Source organism: Paracoccidioides lutzii, assembly GCF_000150705.2.
Source record: "Paracoccidioides lutzii Pb01 unplaced genomic scaffold supercont2.21, whole genome shotgun sequence".
Classification (NCBI taxonomy): Eukaryota; Fungi; Ascomycota; class Eurotiomycetes; order Onygenales; family Ajellomycetaceae; genus Paracoccidioides; species Paracoccidioides lutzii.
In genome coordinates this window covers 85,267-105,865 of record NW_015440967.1, presented here as the reverse complement: position 1 = coordinate 105,865, position 20,599 = coordinate 85,267, and the positions used below count along the sequence as shown (strand labels likewise).

Sequence of the window (20,599 nt, the reverse complement as noted above, 5' to 3'; positions counted from 1 at the left end):
GCAAACTATTATATTCTTGCCGGTGGAAGCATTCCTCCCATTTATGAGGTACCGTACTTGGTATATATCGTGGGTTGCGAAGGTTGGGGAAGCAGGTGGTCGTGACACGACGGGTTGTGCAGGGTGGGTTCCACGGGCCATGCGACCATCGTGCAGTTGGGGCTGATAGTGATCAAGGAAAATAATGGCTGGTATTGACTGGGTATATGTTTCTTTTTTTAGTCTTGACCTGTGAAGGTAGTTAACTTAAGGAGAGATTCCAGGGTTCACTCTGTGAAGCGAAATAATTGAAGATTTCGTCTTCGCAACCTCCGTCAATACCAGAGATAATTTTCTTATTTGTCTGCACGAATAAATTCAAACGGTACAGTATAGGGAAACTGTGTAACTGATGCGGTTCGTAATGCCATGCAGAACGGGGACAACAGCATTGTCGAAGATCACTGCATCAAAATAGAGGTGCGGAGGCCGAACTATCCAGCCGTCTATTATGGCAGTTAGACCAGCCCTCCCTCATACTTATCGATATGCGAGCCCTGAATGCTGACAAGGCCTTTAGACTCGTCATCGTTGTGGATGTTACATAGGATATCATCAGGTTCACTTAAGACTGTAACATGCTGCAATATCAACTGCGTTGTTGAGTAAATCCCCATAAAATAGGCAATGGGAAATTTACCGGGTGTGTAGTGGTAACTAGTAAAGTTTCACTTCGCCAGAGTCAGCATCCATCTATCATTGTATGGAGCAGGAAGAAAGGTCAAGAATCCCAATTCGATTCCCTCTTGCGGGGGAAATGGGTGTTGTCAACGGGTCTTCATCCGTCAATCTTACGTAGTAATAAGCTATGAATCTTCTGTTCTTGAATCAAGCGACTTTATTATGGATGTACTTTTGAACTGAGGGACGGTCAAGTTCCATGGATCAACAACAAGGCTGACTGCTGACTAAGCTTGTCGGTCAGGGGTTGTGCGCAAGTAGATTAACTAAATAGTTCCCCTAAGCTTAGAAACACGAATGCCCGGGGCACCTTGAGTTTCTTCGTCACGGAGACAAAAGGGCGCTCTATCGTTTTATAGGAATGGTCATATTCGTCCATTCCCCTGCTTTTCAAAGATGTTCTCACATGGGGTGTGCCCATCGGATCACCAGACTCAGTCGCATCCAGTGTCGTATCCTAGTCTCGACCAACATGAAAATTTCTCCTGGTACACAAATGGACGCTGGCTTTGGATTGAGGAATAGCAAATTCACATCCTTCAATGTGGCGGAACTCCAGTATATTGCGGCTAGAAGTGTTGGGGTGAACAAATGTGTCACCATGAGAAAGTTAGCAGAGGGCACCTACAACAAAACATTTCGACTTTCAATGGATAATGGATTGGCTACAATCGCCAGAATAACCCATCCTATCGCTGGACCTAAGTAGTACACCACGGCATCAGAGGTCGCGACGATGGAATTTGCAAGTTACTCTCCTTCGACGATTTGTCGGTTGCGAATCAATTAATTGTTGTTGCAGACTCGTAACGTCCTAAAAATACCTGTTCCTCGAGTCCATTCCTGGAATGCACACACTTGATGACCCTGTTGGTGCAGACTACATTATCATGGAATAAGCCTGCGGGGACAAAGCTAGAGGATGTGTGGGACAAGCTTCCTCTGCAGGATAGAATCACTATCATGAAAGCTCATGTATTGTTCGAGAATAAGTCTTCTTGGTGTCATTCAGCAAGTATAAAACCCTCGTTTATATCTGCTGCAACCGATCTGAAGTTGGCTCGAGTTTAGTTATGGGAATTTCTATTTCCCTAGCAAGCCAATCTCTAATGCTACAGCCGCTGAAGTCGTGAATGATTGAAGAAGCGATTTTCCACAGGCACTGTTGTTGTTAGGGATTTTTGGAGCAAAGAACATTGAGCGATGCACATTGATCGTGGTCCATGTATGATAATCACTCAACGATTTTAGGCATCAATTTTAATTGGATTCGGAACTAATTCTTTCAAGGGAAACTTTGTCAGGACTATGTGGTTGTTTTAGCAAGAAATGAACTGGAATGATTCAAAACGGTACGCAGTTCCCGAATCTGCGGATGATCCACTTGTAGTATCCGAAGCGCAAAACAATCCTGCTGCACATATCTCACTGATCAAAAAGTATTTACAAAGCCCCCTTATCTTCTGCCCACTCACCCAGATATTGTCGCACCTCCTATTTGGCACACAGTTCTTCCTTCCAGCAATCTCTTCGTGGGAAAAACAATCACATTACCGGCATTATTAACTGGCAGGGAGCCTGGGCTGGGCGTCTGCTTCTTCAAGGCCGCCATCCACGATTCGTTAATCACCATGATGATGTCATTTTGAAACCTCCAGCGAATTTAAAATATCTTGAACCAAATGAAAAGCCCGATTAAAAAAGCAGAGTTCCAGTTCTATTGTTCTTTATCTGTATGATCAACAAATGGCGAAGGTCAACTCTCTCTCTCTCTCTCTCTCTCTCTCTCTAAATTATTCCTTTTCAGGATGGAAAAAGAAAAATACCTGTATGGTTATGAGTACCACGTCCTAGCATTGGTTCCAGACATTGGCATGAGCTGAGCTTCAACCTCACTTGTCCGATCTACTTTACCGGGGAGGAGCTTCAAGGCCACGCAAAAGGATGGGGAAGAATAGAATGAAGTCTGAGACTTTTAGAGGGCTGTAGAAGGTATTGTAACCAGTGATGGTTGGACCACACACGGTTTGTATGGTGGTGCGGTAGCTTTTTTTTCAGGACTGGAGGAAATCAGCTTGAAAAGGATGGTAGGAAAGGACAGGAAGGACTTCGAGGCACAAACTCAGAGGGTAGAGAAATTTCCTTCCCCAGAATCGAACGTAATGACAGAGGTCAAAGGTTTGCATCATGTCAAATTAATACGGCCGCAACTGTCGTAAATCTCCCGAAATTGCACCCATGGATATATTGCTTATATCCGCTAGATGGCGAAGATAATTTGCTTTAAAAGAGGCTGAATTTGAAGACGTCCTTGAATGAGGAACCATAACGAAATTGAACGGGGGCCCTGACGGCATTCATCATGTGTCTCTTATGACGATATTTTACTCGTGGACGTTTAACTAATGAAAGGAATGGAGAAGCTTATTGAGCACCAATGCTTCGGGTGCGCCAAAGTCTTCTTCTTGTCAGATACTTTCCGAGATGTGCTTGTCTAAAAAATTCAATCCTGAAGTTCTCTTCAATCCCAACATACAGGAGCTTGCGCATGCGATAATGGTGTACCTGGAAAGTTGGGGTTTAACAGCCGCGTGTTGGAGCCTTTTCACAGACGTACAGATGCACAGAAGACTAAGCACGCTCCGCAACAATCAAGACATCCCACTTGGTTTTTTAATTCCCTAATTACTCACCCCATCCTTTTCCAACTTCATCGCTCTAACAGCCACCAAAACTCTCTCAAGAGCCTCATTTTCACTTAACCCATCAAGTGACAAAGGTGACAATAACCCAGCCACCGCTTCCAACATCCCCTCTTCAATTTCCCTGTATAATCCGGCAACAGAGTATATCAGTTGTCCATGGCGTGAGCTATCCACGATATCCACGCTGTTCCCGCCATCGCTACTCATGAGAAGCGCCACGGAGAGAGCGACAACATGCGTAGACTGAACGGTAACACCTACCAGTTCGAAAAGGGAGCGTGGAACGATTCCGGTATCTGTCCAGCTAGGCGCAATGGCGTTGATGCGGATGGGGAGTTTGGGGTATAGATGCGGGGTGAGGCCGCGCATTAGACCTAGGGAGAATGATCAGTTCTGCGTACATGAAAACTTTCTAACGCTCTTTAGATAGTGAAATACCCACCAAGGACGCCATGCTTTGCAGTTGCTGTGCATTGTCAAAAATACAGTGTTAGGCCAAACTTCTGAGGCTTTTTTCGTCATGGATATGTTTCCGCTCTCTCTCTCTCTCTCTTTTTTTTTTTTTTTTTTTTTTTTTTTTTGAAACTTACTGTAGTCTACTGATGAGAACCTTTGGAAGCCTTTATGTATTTATATTGGATTTGCCTTTAGTATCAAAACTCCGCCTTCTAATCTCGTCACGACTCTATGAGATCTAAGGGAAACTTACTGGATGCGGAAGCAGTCAGAACAATACTCCCTCCGCCCTTCTGCTGCTTCAAATAAAAGATCGCCAGCTTCACCGTGTTAACCACGCTCGTTAGGTTTACGTCGAGAGTAGGGTAATTGGGTTCGACAGGATCTCCATTCTCATCAGTTTCGTCGTCGAAGAAGCTGGTTTTGCTGGATATTCCTTTAGGCAATCATTTGCGTCAACAACCTATTTATCAACTAATAGTTATCATTTCTCTCTCCCTTCCTCGTCAACAAACAGTTTTCAAAACTCACCCGCATTCGCAAAGACATGATCAATCGACCCATAAATTTCCCTTGCTTTCTTGAACAATGCGACCAGGTCTCTCCAGTTGGTAACATCGATTTGCAAATATGTCACATTGCCATCATCCAATAGCTCTGGTGGAGGTGGATTGCGATCACCAATTACCACCTTTGATCCACTTGCGAGGAGAAGTTGAACTGTTGCCAAACCAATCCCGGATGAGCCACCTAACAATCAAATAACTAAAATGTTAGAACATCCATACGGTTTCGCATCAAACTTCTAGGTATCTCTCTGCTGTCAATACCTGTAATTATAATGACCTTGTGTCTAAGGCGGGAAAATGCAACGTCATCGATGATGAGATCAGTCATGATGAGTTTGGTTGTGAGGCAAGCCGGCTGATTTGCAGACAACTTGAGCCGCCCATAACTGCAAAAACATTGCGCTCATCTAGGCTAGTTATATAAAGGGAGGCTTGGGCTAATCCAACTACATCCTCATGCTATCTGCAGAACGTCAAGAACCCCTCAAACCAAGTTCTAACCAGCTACCTCGGACGGCCCACATCCTACCATCCCAAGCGCAATTACCCATCACACAATTTCATATATTGATTTTATATATCATGAGGCATTTTTGGCACAATCACACTGAGCTTTTTGTTCTCTAGAGTGTTGGATTAGTACGGATACTGCGAGACAAAAACGACCTATTCTCCAGCACCGAGGCAGAATGGGCTTTTTTACATCAGCTTCCATTAACGTAAGAGCTCAAAAAAGAAGCATATCTATTGGCAACAGAATAGAAATTATCTTCCAACCCTCATTGTCTTTCTTCGTCATCGTTTCTATCTGGAGTTGAGTTGATTTGAGTATAGTGAAGTTGTGTTTGCGATTGGCTTGACGATGAATAAGGGTTCAATCAGATCAGATAAGCTTTAGTTATCGCATCAGTAAGTTAACCCGTTGGTTAGTTAAAGCTAATAATCGATAATTACCATCTCCTAACTAAGTATTATTAACTTTTACTAATCTTTGTCCGTTCTTTTGTTGCCGCTCATAGAGCCATGTTAATGTGTGTGCCCAGGTTCTTAAAATATTTTGGCGCTTCTCACAGTGAAAATCCTCAAAAAACACAAGGGCAAACTGGCAAATTTGCGATGCTTCCCTCCCGCCTAAAAGTTATACGCCATCAGGAGGACATCTCACCTTCGCAGCATACTATCAGGTCAACGGAACATTATTCAGCTAACCAGATTCACTCTTCTCCCACCCTCACAACCACTTCTTCTGATGACGCAGAAGATCTCTTAACTAGTTTTCTCCCACATCTCTTTCCTGACGAAGCGCCATCATGTCTCGGAGAGCCTGGTCAAGCGCTAGCATACGAGTCAGGTATGTGGGGTGATGTGACCGTTATAGTTCCTGATTATCCCAAACGAGGGGAAGAGGAGGACAGATTTGGAAAGGGAGGAGGGGTTGAGGAGGGGAGACGGCTATTTGCGCATTATTTGTGGGGTGGGGGGCTGGTTGTTGCTGAAGGAATTGAAAAAGCGACGGCTGCTCAGGGCGAAAAGGATACCATTTGGTGCGTCAAGGGAGAAAGAGTGTTGGAACTCGGCGCAGGTAAGTTGGTTTCCTTTTCTTCCTCTCACTCAGGAACCTTTTGCCGTGAAATAAAGGAGAAGATATGGGAAATTGTTTTTCATATACTTCCTTTTCTAGCGTGCGTTGATTGACCCTTTATCCTTCACTTTCTTCCATGCTGCTCTCAGTAGTTCTGGATTTATATATAATTACTTAAACTTATATATAAATACATTAATATACCGCTTTCTTATCTCACTTGGTTAACTAGTGGAAAGCGGTCTTTGGACAACAATATAGACTTACTTGGTCTATATCCATTATTTCTTTCCATCCACAATGCTCCTCCTCCCTCTGTGTCACACCTTCAAATACATTCAGAAGAAAAAAATATGATTTTCAAAGCCCCAGCTGAAAACCAACAATCCCGTATGCATCACCAGGGGCGGCTCTACCTTCACTCATAAGCACTCTAGCTGGTGCCGCCGAAGTTACCATAACAGACCATCCTTCCTCTCCGGCCCTCTACGGTGCTATCCAAGCAAACGTCGCCAACAATATCCCCGAACACCTCCGATGCAGAGTATCCATACAGCCTCATGAATGGGGCATATTAAACCCAGATGAAGTATGTGTATCTTCTCATTGGCAAGAAAACGCAGCACCACACCTACATCCAAAGATAACGTCCCCCTTTAAATTCGCCCTGGACAATAAAGGCTCCTTTACAAGAATTATAGCAGCGGACTGTCTGTGGATGAAGAATCAGCATGAGAACCTTGTGCGGAGTTTGTTGTGGTTTCTTGCGCCGCCATCACCGTATATCAATGAAGAGGGAGCTAGGGAAGGAGGAGTAGCTTGGGTTGTCGCGGGGTTCCATACCGGAAGAGAAGTTGTTGCATCATTCTTTGAGACTGCAGTGTCGAATGGTTTAGTTGTGGAGAGGATGTGGGAGAGGGATGTCAATGCCAGGAATGAGGAGGGGGAGGTTACCAGGAAGTGGATGCCTGTGAGGCCGAGGGAGGGACCGGAGAACAGGGCAAGGTGGTGCGTGGTCGCGTTCTTGAGAAAGGGGATAGACTAGCTAATCTACGACAAATATATCATGGGGTAATGAACTTTCCTATTACTTAGTTGTGGACCAGGGTAATAGAGCAATTTACCGTAGTTTTATAACTAGGTTTTACATAAGGTGTTTTTCTTCTTTTTTCTTCCTTTTTTTTTTTCGCTTTTTCTTTTCTTTTCTTTCATTGATGATATCAATGACTCCTTATCCTTTTTTTCCATCTTATTAACATCAGATGTTCAGATACATCATTTCGAACTCCCACTTAACTTCTTAAAACAAACTGTGCACACCCCTTGGCCCTCCTTTCCTCCAAACCGAAACTTCTGGTACGCAACTCTATCCCATACAACCAACCTATCCTCTCCCTCTCCCCTTGTAAACCACCTAATCAACTCCTCCTCCGTCCAATTGCAACTCGTAATAACCAAAAACCCATCCTTGCGGACTAATTCCCTCACAATGCCGGGATAACGTTCACATATCCTCCTCTGTAAGACGCGGGAACCCTTCATAGAACTATCGCAATTCTCCGCTGCCACATTCCCTGCCGTGTGAATATCAGCAATCTCCTCTGCGGAAAGTGAAATGGCATCGAACGTCCCCTTGTCTAGGACGATATCAAACCCGCCTTCAGCAGCCGGGAACCAGTCCAGTGTCTGCACGGCCCTGTTATCGAATACATCCCATACTTCGAAGCGAATCCTGGATAAATCCGAACTTTGCGCAGTAGTGGTGGAGCCATCATGCAATCTCCTGGCCAACTCGATACTTTTCGGCGAATAATCGACTCCGACCATGCGGGACCCTTCAAAACCACCCTCATCACGCAGGAGGGCGAGCATACCTCCATTACCTGTGCCCAGGTCAAGAATGATTGGCTGCGATTGCGTATTACAAGGGGCGAGCGGAAAGCATTCTGACGTGAGGAATTTCATGACCTTTTCGGGTGCGTTATGCTCTGTAAACCAAGATGTTCCGGGGTCATCGTCGTCGTGGTCGCTGCCGCCATCATCGCCATCTCCATTGCTATCGTAGTTGTCTGTTTCCGCTTTACTGCTCTCGCCAACTATATCTTCCTCCGTGTTGCAACCCTTATGCTTGGTCCGTCTCCGCTGTGTCGACGAGAGGTGAGATAGAGAGTTATCGTAGAATGATTCCCAGCTAGTTTACATAAAAATAAATATATAAAAGTCAATTACCCTCACTCTATCTAGTACATATCAATTTTCAAAGCGTGAGAAAATACGACATTTGCAATGCCCTATCGCCATATGAAGACCACGAGGGTAAAAATATATCAACACGGAAACGGTTGCCAACCCACTTGACTTACTATTCTTTTGTGCCCAGTTGACTTGGTTCCAGATGCGGCGGATGATCAGCCTCACCCTGTACAGGAGCTGGAGTGAACATTGCAGCATGGGAGAGAATACCTCGTGGACCTTGTCTGGGTATCTACCCTGTGCCGTCAGTGAAATGACAATGGCTGTTGGAATATTCTCGGAGATAAAAGAGTCTTTATCAAGATCAAGCTTCTCTGAGAATTTCTCCAACCCAACTTTTCTTAATACCAGATATGTTGGATTTTATATTTAGATCATTTACCTATAAATTTGACATTTAAAATTATAAATTTTACACACTCTATTTTATCTAATAATTTTTCTATATAATATCTAATTTAAATAGTCCGTTATTGGAAAATTCATCACATTCAAATATTGATGATGTAGTTAGTATCTTTGCGGCATGGCTGTTGCCGCTTTGGGTATGGCGTCCGGTTCGCCGCTTTTGCAACATCTCACGCCGCCCTGACGATGCCGCTCAATCTATAAAAACCCGAACCTCACTCCCTCCAACGACAACGCACTTCGTCGTCCTCTTTCTCCCTCATCCCATCTTCCCCGCCCAGCTACACTACCCCCCTCACCTTGCAGGGGTGATGCCGTGTTATCCGGCACTCACCACCTTTTTCACCCTGCACCCGTGGAGTCGCCGAACGCCCGTCTGATGGGTCAGGCCTAGCTAGGCCGGGACGGTCAGAGAGTCGCTTCGCCAGTTTCTAGGCCACCCACGCCTATCTCGTGAGGTTACCTTGTTTGATCTGGGACTGAGGCAGCTGGAGCTTTTGCAGCCATGTCTCTTGATGATCATCTCATTGTCTGATTGGCAACCCTGTGCAGCAGGCAGGTTTTCACCATTGTCTGTTAGTTTGTTTCCATTTTTCCTTCACTTGCAGTTTCGTTTTTCATTTCATTTCTTTCTCTTTTTTTCTTTTCTTTCACGATCTCTCTGCTTTCATGCTCTGGTTCATGATGCATTCCCTACCCATGGAGGTTCCATGCTGAGCGTGATGGGCTGCATGTATCCTTCATCCACCATGTCAGCAAGGCTTGGGCGCTGGGGGTTACATCCTCCCATCCGCTTCTGACCCGCCAAGGCTGACTCGTAGGCTCTCGCTTTTGTTCTCCAACGAATGGCAAAATTACCGCATCGCTTCCCCTGCGGGATGTGCCTCGGAGCTGCCTCAGGCGGGGTCGTATGAAGGAGCACAGGTGGGGCATGTGAACCTTGGAAGTTGCAATGATCAAACAAGATTGACATAGGGCACTGAGGTATCTGTCCCCAGGGTTACAATTTTGATGGGGATGGATATGTCAGAATTTCTCAAGTGAGGTTCAAGGAATGAAGGAACTCTACTTGTCAACCCTTTGAGGACAGCAGTGAAGTGAGCGAGCGCATCAACACGTGTTGATATACTACGAGCAACTATAAGAAGGCCGACCGACCCTGCTCCAGAATTTCTGGCATCTCACAATCCGATTCTCCCACCGCACATATACACAGAATGCATTGAGCAAGCTAACTAACATAAACGATGCTTATTCACCATAACAGCGCAATCATTAAGTTTCAATCAGAGCTATCGCATCATCATACGGCTTAATAATAGGATCATACAGCCATTTTGGGTCTTGCGGTGTTCCGACAATAAGTCCTTCCTTCCCATAAGGAAACAGCACACCTTGTATGGTCCTGCAAAGAGGCTTGACACACTCGAATCCTGGTGGAAACTCCTGCAGAAGGTATTCAAATCCACCAGCTTCCATGTTGCCTTGCTTATAAGTTGCAATATTCTTATAAGTTCCAGTATACCATTCTCTGAGCATGCTGTCTTTCGACTGGTCCTGTCCATGTCTCTGTAGCTCATCCAGTTTCTCCCAACCGCGATGGCCACATTGCCAGATAAGCATGTAGAAGAATGACTCGAGGTCATGATGATAGGTATGGTCGACATTAAGGAGCACCTCAATCACCATGTACTCCATTGTGCTGGTCTGGTGCTGTGCGCCGCTGCGCTCACTGCCGACTTCCATAGCAAGATCCAGATTGATTAGCATGCCCGTGTGACCATCCGCCTTTTCAGGATTGGTTATTATTATATTGTTCTCTGAAATATCCCGATGAAGGATGTTCCCATCCAGGTAAAGAGACTGATGTGCCTTTATTGCATCACGAAGCACCATGAGCAGCTCCAAGGGTGACGTTGGCCACTGCTGGAAATCGCCGCCCTTGAATTCCAGCACCTTGCAACACACAAGCTCGCTTGTTTGCCACTGGGGAAGTTGGCTTCGCTTCTCATTTTCGAAAGCCCGTGTAGTTTTGTTGACGAGCTCGTTGACCTTTCTGATTGAGTAGGCGTAAGTACAAAGGCCGTGCATGTAGAGACGTGAGCTTACCTTCGTATTGAGATTGACAGTCTTCAACCCAGGGTGAAAGTCGTTGCAAGATACCAAATGCTCTGGTTTAAGATAGGAGCTCAACAAACTGGCGTATCTGCGGAAGTGTTACAAGATTAAAACAATGAAATGCATGTGCAATTGTCAAGTTTATCCCAGGAATCCAGAATTATTTTTTGGATCAAGATATATTTTGCACCATTCCTCGGTAACAAGTTGTTTAGTTCCGCGCTGAAGCCCTTTCATAGCCAGATTGAATACACGGAATCTCCCATCTTTCCGCACGAAATCTCCGTAAGTGCCATTTCCTTTAACTGATGGCTGCTCGAAGACCATCTCAATCCTTGTCTTTTCCACTCGCAGCACTTCACGTTCCCATTAATTGTGCTCGATTCCTAATGACCGCTGGGCCAAACACTGAATAAATCTGTCTTCTGCGGTTGGTTTGGGCTTTCCGACAATGCTCCGTATATCACAAAGACGGCAGTCCTCATGAGTCAAACTGAGAAGGTAATTTTTGATTACTGCTCCAGTTCACACTGTGTGAACTTCATGATTTCCGGAAGTTGTTCTGTTATCTTCTGCAGGAAATCTTTGGCTCTCAGTTCTTCAGCTGATGGTTTCACGCCGAAGTCGACAAACAGAGCGGAAGGAGTTGAGGAAAGATGATGATTTTCAGAAGTTGTAGTTGAATGTGAAACAGGGCCGTCAACAGAGGTATTGAATAGTGAAAGGGAACCCCTATCTTCGGGAGTTCTGATGAGAAACAGCATCGTCATTTCCAAAAAACTGGTGAACTGATGGTAGTTTGCTGAAGTGGTTGATGTGAGTCAACAGAGGAGTCATCCTCAACAACCTCCACAACTCTTGCCCCAAGACGCCGCGAAATTTCCCCAAGTACAGAGATCACCTGAGTACGGTGGGCCTCGAGATACTCTTTGAGGCGTCTGCAGTAAGGTTTCCAAAGTTGATGGGATTTCAACCGCGACTGCCATCCCGATGTTGCTGGACAGAGGGTTGTGTCTAGAGGAAACAGAACATGAGCTGGGGAGCTGGATTCTGGCAGACCTTCGACCTTGGGTCTGCGCGATCCTTGCTCTCATTAGACCAATGAGAGAAGGAGTGATGTAAATTAGCGGGCTAGCTCGCCGGCTAGTCATGCATCTCGGCCAGCTGTACTCAAAAATTATTAATGGCTTTTACTCCACAAGGATTCTGTGGCTCTCCGCGGGTGGATTTCCCGCCCTAGCGTATAAAAGACCCAGACTGTCGACCGAAACGATATCAAACAGAAAACCACGACCTGGCATTTACTCACATATGCTCGCCGGGGTTGTTGTCTTTTTGCGCCAACTCAAGTATTCTACTATCAACAAGCCCTGGATTCTCCTTCCTTGATTTACGACCACAACTCGACCAAAAGCATGTGCATCCACGACCATTCATTGGCGTAAATCTCCGGAGAGAAAATCTTGTTGATATGTAAGCACCAATCGTCGTCCCACTTCCCACAAGCCTGTATGGCTCTGGAGTACTCCCAGTAGCTGGGATACCATCCATCAGACTGCCAGTCAAGAAGAACCAATTCGAACCCATCCTTCGTGTCGCCAGTTAATCGCATCATAGTATTCTTTGTTGAAAATCGCCGTGTGTAAATGTCGGTGAGTTGTCGCGCAGTATCGACAGAAAGCATTGCATGTAAAACTTTGCTTTCGCGAGTGAACCATTATTGAATATATATTTCTTGATCATGGCATCATTAAGCTGTTTTTCTGTATCGAATGGGCCGTTTATTCTCTCGGGTTGGTTGTCGTTCCAGAAGAGGTAATCCAGCAAAGGTCATCTCCCAAGACTGCAATACCCTCCGGGAGAGGAGTACTTTGTAGATCCTTGGCAATTGCCTTCAGTTGCAGAATAACAGTGGACTTTTGGTTTTCACTGAGGCTGTGTCACTCGGACTCCAATGAAATGCCAACTATCCGTTCCATTATTATGTATCCGATCTTTTTGGCGTAATCCTTGAACAGTCCATGTATGCGGGGAACTGGGACTGATGTAACATGAGCCACAACCATCATGTTTTCGCCTTCGAGGAGGTCAACTTGAGGTCCTTACTTGATGGCATAAAGGCCAACAGCAACGATCTTGCGGCCGCCGAGCTCGTAAATGACATCTTTAGACTGATGTATTTCCTCAAACGTTGGAAGACGGCAGGGAAGCACACCGGGGTCTGCAATGTAAGGCAAAGAGACAGGAAACATTGGCTCCCTCTCTGAGAGCGACGATGGATGAGATAGGCCCCGGTGAGACAATCTGCTGGGAGGAAGAAGTTGACATTGGGAATCAAAAAGGAAATATGCTCGTTCCTGTAGCGGGTGAGATTCTCTTGTATCCGTTGGGTCCGCTGTCGTTGCTTCTCATTACGCAGTTCACGGACTGCCCTATTGTGCTTATGTTTAGCGTCCACTATCCGATCCTGGAAAAGTGCCAACTTCTCCAGTAGTTGAAAGTGGTACTCAGAAAGCGCTTCTTTGTCAAGGTGGCCAAAGGCGGTTTGGTATGCTATATTGGCTTGTTCTAACTTGGCTTTGCGATCTTCCCACTCCTGCTTGCGCTTGTTGACTGTATCCTGCCGTGCAAGAACCACTGAGAGGAAATTTAGGGACCGAGATTCTTCTGTGGAGAGCCTATACAGTCGATTTGGGTCGATAGATGCACTCATTGAACAAGCAAATGCACTAATGGTGTTTGGGAACCTGGTTTGCGGACGATGCCCTATGCGTCCACATCAACATCCACCTTTTAATGTCGGACAAAGGTGCGGATATCCGAGCGCTGAAGTATAACGTTCTGGAGAGCATCTGTGACCTCTTCTGTCCATTGAATTAGCTATCCGACCGGCCTGAGAAATGAAGAGGATTGAGGGCCACTCACCACTGCTGTTGAAGGCCTTGGCTGCAGCATTTCGAAATTGTACGGGTGAGCGACCTGATCAAAGCCTGTGATCTCACCTCCTCGACGCATCCGGGATCCCACGGTGGATGCTGTCAAGTCTCTTCTCCAGGTTGATTTGAAATCCAGTGAATGTCCGCTCCACGTGGCAAAACACATACTTATCCAGTAATTCATTCTTTAACGGCAACTCCTGCTGTCCCTTGCCCTTCAGTACCTTAGGACTGTACAGGTTTTCCGCGGAATCCAGCACTGGTCCAGTTGTCGAAATTCTCTTGAATGCCCCAATATGAAAGAGCATAATCTCCAAACAGACATGCGGACTGAGAACTAGGGTTGGATCAAAGATAATTTCCGGATCTTAAACTCATTCCTGGCCAATTCGGTCAGTCAATCTGCTCATAGAGGGCCATGACAATCAAGAACACCTATGGAGCTTTCTTTCCGAGGAACCTCTTTGTAAAATCCGGCCTTGAGAATATGAACAGTCGAGGATACCCACCTTCCGGGTCTCGAATTAGAGTTAGTTTATATCGTATATCCTGAAGATGTAGGAGTGCCCCCGGACGGCTGGCAGTGATAGCTGTGAGTTGACAAAAGAAAAGCATTCAGATACGCTGCCAGCCACACTCAAATGTCATCTCAGTGATGGTTAGGAGAACGCGAGCGAACTCAGTGACATCTTCAATGTACATGTTTTTCGTCAGCCTCCGGACGAGTCCCAGCCCTTTCTTTTCAGCCACGAGTGCAATGATCTGCAAGTGATCAATACCTACTTCTCTGTTGGCTAGAGCACAGAGAGAATTAGCTGCTTACATCTTCTATCTTGACAATCACATCTTTGCTCAGCCCTGATTCCATCTCCTGCTTAAGAACAAGATGCCATAACTTTCAAAAGGTCTCAAGTGAGCTCTTGTATTGGATACCAGGGCAGAGTCGATTATTCTTGTCATGACGGATATCACACGGCCAGCTGAAGAATGCAAACAGGAAATGAGCAGTCTCATCTGACTCTGAGATCCAGTGCCATTGCTGCACCGCCTCAACATGGATATGTTGCAATACCTGGAACACACTGGTGAGTATTTGACATGGCCTGAGCGATCAGGAAGGTTGCCTTCCTCTCCCAGTACCCGCGGGTCTCATCAAGTTTCTCCTGAGTTAGATTGCTATACTGTTTCTGTCGAAGCTGAGAGACATCCAGGCTCTCTGCTTGGGCTAGGTAGTGTTCTGGAGACAGTTGCCGTCATCGTCATCAAAGATATCATCATCAGAATCATCCCTTTCATCCTCATCCTCACCGGGGTTGCCATTGGGCCCACTTTCATATCCACTGTCCCAAAAGATGGCATCCAGCGCGGGGCAGGCATCGCTCTTGCTCTGGCTCATTTTATCATCAGGCCCATCAGGTCTGACAGGCTGCGAGCGAGGCACCATGGTCAAGATGGCCCAGGGAGCAGCGAGGAGAGAACCTGGGGTGAGGAACTGAGAGGGGGAGTGCTTTCATGGACAAGGACAGGACATGCGTTGCTGCAGAAAGACACTCAATAAGGTACTGGTAGGAGAAAGAATGAGGCCAGGAGCGGACACGGCCAGCATGACAGAATCTGAAACTGGAGAGAACATGATGATCTAGGGGGGGGGGGGACCGTTTTTGAGACTTCGCTCAGCCAATTCTGGCTTGCACCCGCCAAGGTGGGTGAGCGGGTGAGCGAGGGTGAAAGAGAAGATGCTGCAACTTCAAAATGTTGCGGCGGTGCGTGGAGGGAAGGGCCGTGGCCGTGGGGATTGACTCTCGCGATTATTGGAGAAAACGGCGGTTAGCAGGGCCAAGAACGGCAGCGAAAAAACCGTCATTTTCGGCCGCTGGCTAACCGTCACATTGTTAAATGGAGAGAGTAAAAGAGAGAGTGTGTCAAGTGATAATCACATTAAATATTCAAAGGCTCTACATTCTTTCTGCCCAGAGGTTAATCAATGAACCTTGGTTCATTAGTTAGCTTCTATCTCTTAAATCCATTTAACAACGCATTTAGAGTTTCTTCCAAGACTGACCTTTCTTTCAAATCTTCTTTCCAGAATCATGAAGTTTCTTTTAAAATTTCCTTTCTTCCCTTTTCTTCCAACCAAGACTGGAGGGGAAATAAACAATGGAAGAAAGGTAAAATCAAACCATGTCATAGATAAAGTGTAAATATTTCACGCAGAAGTCTCACTTCAAAGACAAAGAACAACTTTATTGATTGTAGGACCTTCTTCTCCCGTTCTCTTATTATGTAAACAGATAGTCGAACTTACATAAATCCTTCTTTTAAACATTCAATGTCAATGCTGTTGCCAGAAGGAAAAGACTGATAGAAATTACAAAATTGAAGTTGAAAGGAGTATATGTAAAATTTCTCTCTTTCATACATGTCATATGAGAATGATATAATGTAATGAGCTCTCAAACAATCAAACAATCAAGGTTTAAACATTATGACACACACAAAGCCCGCTTTGATTCGTGAAATCAAACAAAAGGACAAAAAGAACCGAAAAAGATTTCAAAAATATCCCCTCAATATAATAACTAACTGTGGTTTCTGTGTTGCTGTGTTGCACTGAGATGCTGTCTTGATCCTTCCATCTCATTTTCATGTCATTCCATCCAAATTGCCAAAAACATCACCAAAAAACCCAAATTATATAGTGTATCCGCATATTATCCCGTACATAGAATCCAGAATCCAGAGTGTCGAATCCCGTATTCCATATAACCAAACTCCATCCATACTCCGCAAAAATTAAGAAACGGTTAATCAACACCTCTCTTTCCTCACCCCACGCGATTTTTTAAATCATGTATAAATGCATGAGGGGGAAGGGAATAGAAAAGGGGGAAAGAAAGCCAAAAACAAATATCAAAAAAAAACAAAAGAAAAATTACTCAAAGAAATTCATCAATGTTCCGCATAAATACCGGCTCCCTCCTTTGCTGCGGTGGTGACCGTGGATCCGCCATCCCAGCTACAAGTGGGGACCCGACAACCGGCCGAACGAAACCCAGTGGCGGAAATGTGGGCGACATCAGCTCCATGGAAACACGAGGCGATGATACAGCACCTGTACCAGATAACGGAGATGAATCATGAAATGCAAGATCCCCCGCATCAGTACGGGCAAACGGCGTTCTCCAAAACTCAGCGGCACGGGGAGAGAAGAGAAATGGTGTTGTTGGGATGTTGTCGTCTTGCATGACCTGGTCCATTTGGACGGTAGATGAGCGGGGAATTGTACGGTAGGAGGGGATGGTGGTTGTTGTTGTTGTGGTGGTGGTCGCAGTGGTTGATGTGGTTGTTGTGGAAGTGGTGGTGGATTCGTAACGGGGGCGACTGAGGGAGTGGAAAGTTTGGTATTTTTCACGGAGGGGGAGGGGACGGGGGGAAGGTGAGGGGTTGCGGCGCTGTTTTGAGGGTTGGGGTTTTAATTGCGTGGTGGCTGACCCGGTGAAATGGTTTGTGAAAGAGTGTGTGGTTGGAGAATTTTGCTTAGGGTCGCCTGCAGCTTGATGAAAAAGGGGGATTGGCGGTCGTGCTAGTTTTGGGGCTGTGGATATCGACGAGGAGAACTCTGGTGGCGTTGGTTGTTCCGTCATTTTTATGCTGCGAGATGACGAATTGTTAAACCACTCTTCTCGTGGCGATCTCCTAAAAGACACCCAGCCCCCACTTCCACCTCCACCTCCACTTCCACTACACTCCTGAACCCGCAACCGGAAATCGGTAAGTTGATAGATCAAACTCATATTCGGACCAACCCAACAACTCCGACTCTTTACAATGCTATACATAGCATTAAAATCCTTATCTGGATTCTTGTACAGCCCATACGCAATGACCAGCGACGCAGACCTACTAACCCCTAACTGACAATGAATCAAGACCTTTTTTCCTTGTGAAATCCTGGAATCAATGAGCTTGCAAAGCGGATACAAGTCATCAAGAATTTCCGAGTTATGATCCCAAGGCACATGTATGTATTCTGGTTGCTCAGGAGAGTTGGGCTTGGGAGTAGATGGTGACTCCACTTCAACCGGTTGAAACTCAAAAGCAGACTTGAAAGAAATTTCCGAATGTGCTGTATCCGGTTCCACGACCGACGACTGTCGCCGTTGGGCGTCGGGCAATGTGGCCTTCCAGACAGATACCACGGTGTTCTGTTTCAGCTCAGCTTTCTCGAACGGGTTAGCCACCTCCTTTGCAACATTAATAACCACATCGAATTTCATGGCTTCTTCACAGCTAGGTTCCAGGTAAAGATAGAGACCTGAGTCATATATTAAAATAGGGCCGTCAGGATACCCTTTATCGCTACCCTTACACGATTCGCGCGATATTGGCGGATCATCTTCCTCGACAAGTTCATGCAAGGCTTCTCTACTTTGGAAACTTGGCTGGGTCGAAAAGGAGGGTCGATCTGGAAATATACGATCCTCCCACGTACCTGGCATAGGCCGTTTCGACGATTGGAAGAATAAGCCTGGGAGAGCTAATGAAGGTTTAGACGGCGCAGTTGGAGAAAATATCGAGTTAAGAGAAGGCGAGGATTCAATATGTCGAAGGGTTGGTCGAGTATTTGGGGTAGGAGGGACGACCTCTGCAATATTAGAAGAAAATGATCGATCAAAGGAAGGTGTTTGTATGGTAAGGTTTGGAGCTTTCCGTCGCAGATTTCTGCTATTAGGTTGTATGGGAGAAGAGGGTGCTGAGATATTATGTGGAGGATCTCTAATAGGGGCCGTAGCAATAGTCTGTCGAGACGACGAAATAGGAGGTAATTTAAGGGATAAGTTCTTTAAATTTCGAGCTCTCCGTGTTGGGGACTCTGGTGGGAATTGGTATTGGCTATGAGCAGCGAGAGACGGAGGTGACTTCATACGCGACTCTGTCTGCAGTTGGACAGGCAGTCGATCATCATTCGTAAGACGTGAGATAGGTTTGAGAGACGGAAGAGGAAGCACGGAGGACGGAGATTCTGGTGAAGAGCTTGGGGATGGGTCTAGAACGACAGGAGAATCGAAGGTAGAGATAGTAGTGGTAGGTGAAGAATCGGCAGAACCAGAAGCGACGGATAGGCTTTCGCGGCGAAGGAAACGAATAGGAACCTGTTGAGCGGTAAGAGAAGAGCCAACAGCAGTGTGGGGACGGCTGAGACCGTGTGCTAGTGTTGTATTCGTCGTTGTGACAGCGGAAATGGATGATGCTGAAGTTGAAGCAGTGTTTGGTGAGGTCAATGTGGCTGCAGCTACCGTGCGGCGTATGTCCATGATTTTCCTTGGCCCCAAACAGCTGTCTTTTTTCTCATCAGTATAATGGAAACTTGACCCATCCACCGCAGCCAACGTAGTAGCCATGAAGGCCGGGAATGAAGAGGAAAGACAGGGAGAATTTGGTAAGGTGGATATTTCTGATCGGGAGTGAGAACGGGATCTTCGATTCGTAGGGGCAATCCGTGGAAGGTTATTATTAAACTCATTAAGCATCTGGATAGACATTGCCGTATTATGGATATCGCATTGGACGTCGTGTGGGTATAATGATTTTGGGTCTTCCACCTGCGCAAACGACCTTTTCAAGTAATTATTATCATTGACGCTTTTATTCCGGTCTCTCGAGGGTATCATTGAGGGAGAATGACGGGAAGAGGTATGGGAATGACAGTCAACAGTAACAACACACAGTATGTTTGTTGATAGTGGGAGAAGGGTGAAATCAGGTGAGGATAAGAAGGGCGAAAAGGGTGAACGAAAGACTGGGGAATTAGTCGCCATATCAACCAGCCCAGTCCACTTACGCAATGCTGGATCACTGCGGAAACCATTGAAACAGGGATTGATAGGGGATTAGGATGAATCACAACGTGCAAGAGGAGCGGCAAAAAAAGAACAATCCAAGGATGAAGTGTAGACCGGGGGGGAGATAGTATGATAGAGAGGAATAAGCCTGGACTTACTCTGTTTTTGCAAAGCAAAGCAAAGCAGAACAAAATAATTATAATAATCCTAACACTGAAAAATAACCACGCAAACACGTCTTCAATTCAGTTCCCTTCCCGCGCTTAAAACTGCGGGCGAATCGGGAAAGGGAATGGGCGTTGTTTCAAACTGGCCGTATATCATGCATCGAAATGCGTCATGGAGTTGTAGATATGTTGCGGGATTCGGATTCGAATAAGCTTTCCCTGTCTGGAGGACCCTTCCTTTTCAAGGAATAATAGCAGTATGAAGTAATAAGTTGTATTAGAGGAATATATGAACCGATCGACGCTGGTATCGTTTAAAACAGCGAAGGGATGGATGGGTGGGCTTTGTAGCAACAAAGGAGGGTACGGCAGGTATGGCAGGTAGGTATGAGGAGAGGCAGCAAGAGGAGCAGCAGTAGAACGAGCAGAGCAGGGCTTGCGATGAGCCGTTGGACAAGTCGTTTCCGCCCGGGAAAGACTCAGAAAAGACTCAGAAAAGTCTCGAAAGACTCAAAAGTGAAACAGGAGTGAACCGGGGAACGGCAGAGGGGGTATAATGAAAGAAAATATTAGAATTAGAGGTTAGAGGAGTCAACGGAGAGAAGAGTGTGTTGAGGACCTGGGGCAGGCAGGTGAAGCAGGAGGCCAAACAGCCAGTGTCTGGGAGAGAGAAGAGGAGTAAGAGAGAGTCGGAAGAGAAGTGGGAGGAGTAGGGGGAGTTGGAGGAGAGGAGAGGAGAGTTAAGATTCGAAGGTGTAAAGGTGTTGTCCGGTGTCGGGTGAAGTGGGCGAAGGAGGGTGTAGGGGACAGGACTGAACAGGAGGAGAAGAGGGGAAGACGAG

General features: G+C 46.0%; 10 protein-coding genes across 10 annotated transcripts; 2 read left to right on the top strand and 8 right to left on the bottom strand.

Annotated features, from left to right (window-relative positions):
• Positions 1 to 1,192: 1,192 nt before the first annotated feature.
• Positions 1,193 to 1,429, top strand: PAAG_12306 (hypothetical protein; the record flags this gene model as incomplete). Its single annotated transcript, XM_015847816.1, has 1 exon — positions 1,193 to 1,429. One exon carries the CDS (start codon positions 1,193 to 1,195, stop codon positions 1,427 to 1,429), a length of 237 nt encoding a protein of 78 aa, XP_015702560.1.
• Positions 1,430 to 3,401: 1,972 nt separating this feature from the next.
• PAAG_06938 (hypothetical protein) lies at positions 3,402 to 4,778 on the bottom strand (the record flags this gene model as incomplete). Its single annotated transcript, XM_015846068.1, has 6 exons — positions 3,402 to 3,799; positions 3,868 to 3,891; positions 4,016 to 4,045; positions 4,135 to 4,317; positions 4,413 to 4,631; positions 4,712 to 4,778. The coding sequence occupies 6 exons, from the start codon at positions 4,776 to 4,778 to the stop codon at positions 3,402 to 3,404; spliced, it is 921 nt and encodes a 306-aa protein (XP_015700503.1).
• A 788-nt stretch (positions 4,779 to 5,566) lies between these two features.
• Positions 5,567 to 7,077, top strand: PAAG_06937 (hypothetical protein; the record flags this gene model as incomplete). Its single annotated transcript, XM_002790980.1, has 2 exons — positions 5,567 to 6,032; positions 6,437 to 7,077. The coding sequence occupies 2 exons, from the start codon at positions 5,567 to 5,569 to the stop codon at positions 7,075 to 7,077; spliced, it is 1,107 nt and encodes a 368-aa protein (XP_002791026.1).
• A 230-nt stretch (positions 7,078 to 7,307) lies between these two features.
• PAAG_06936 (hypothetical protein) lies at positions 7,308 to 8,313 on the bottom strand (the record flags this gene model as incomplete). Its single annotated transcript, XM_015846067.1, has 2 exons — positions 7,308 to 8,223; positions 8,309 to 8,313. 2 exons carry the CDS (start codon positions 8,311 to 8,313, stop codon positions 7,308 to 7,310), a joined length of 921 nt encoding a protein of 306 aa, XP_015700502.1.
• Positions 8,314 to 9,968: 1,655 nt separating this feature from the next.
• On the bottom strand, positions 9,969 to 11,138 carry PAAG_06935 (hypothetical protein; the record flags this gene model as incomplete). The annotated part of the gene is made up of 2 exons (XM_015846066.1): positions 9,969 to 10,890; positions 11,002 to 11,138. 2 exons carry the CDS (start codon positions 11,136 to 11,138, stop codon positions 9,969 to 9,971), a joined length of 1,059 nt encoding a protein of 352 aa, XP_015700501.1.
• A 185-nt stretch (positions 11,139 to 11,323) lies between these two features.
• On the bottom strand, positions 11,324 to 11,581 carry PAAG_12305 (hypothetical protein; the record flags this gene model as incomplete). Its single annotated transcript, XM_015847815.1, has 1 exon — positions 11,324 to 11,581. One exon carries the CDS (start codon positions 11,579 to 11,581, stop codon positions 11,324 to 11,326), a length of 258 nt encoding a protein of 85 aa, XP_015702559.1.
• A 620-nt stretch (positions 11,582 to 12,201) lies between these two features.
• Positions 12,202 to 12,495, bottom strand: PAAG_12304 (hypothetical protein; the record flags this gene model as incomplete). Its single annotated transcript, XM_015847814.1, has 1 exon — positions 12,202 to 12,495. The coding sequence occupies one exon, from the start codon at positions 12,493 to 12,495 to the stop codon at positions 12,202 to 12,204; it is 294 nt and encodes a 97-aa protein (XP_015702558.1).
• Positions 12,496 to 12,876: 381 nt separating this feature from the next.
• PAAG_06934 (hypothetical protein) lies at positions 12,877 to 14,615 on the bottom strand (the record flags this gene model as incomplete). Its single annotated transcript, XM_015846065.1, has 7 exons — positions 12,877 to 13,489; positions 13,572 to 13,675; positions 13,737 to 13,893; positions 13,916 to 14,114; positions 14,257 to 14,324; positions 14,385 to 14,509; positions 14,571 to 14,615. The coding sequence occupies 7 exons, from the start codon at positions 14,613 to 14,615 to the stop codon at positions 12,877 to 12,879; spliced, it is 1,311 nt and encodes a 436-aa protein (XP_015700500.1).
• A 357-nt stretch (positions 14,616 to 14,972) lies between these two features.
• Positions 14,973 to 15,191, bottom strand: PAAG_06933 (hypothetical protein; the record flags this gene model as incomplete). The annotated part of the gene is made up of 1 exon (XM_002790976.2): positions 14,973 to 15,191. The coding sequence occupies one exon, from the start codon at positions 15,189 to 15,191 to the stop codon at positions 14,973 to 14,975; it is 219 nt and encodes a 72-aa protein (XP_002791022.2).
• A 1,492-nt stretch (positions 15,192 to 16,683) lies between these two features.
• On the bottom strand, positions 16,684 to 19,419 carry PAAG_06932 (tyrosine-protein phosphatase MSG5; the record flags this gene model as incomplete). The annotated part of the gene is made up of 1 exon (XM_002790975.2): positions 16,684 to 19,419. One exon carries the CDS (start codon positions 19,417 to 19,419, stop codon positions 16,684 to 16,686), a length of 2,736 nt encoding a protein of 911 aa, XP_002791021.1.
• Positions 19,420 to 20,599: the final 1,180 nt, after the last annotated feature.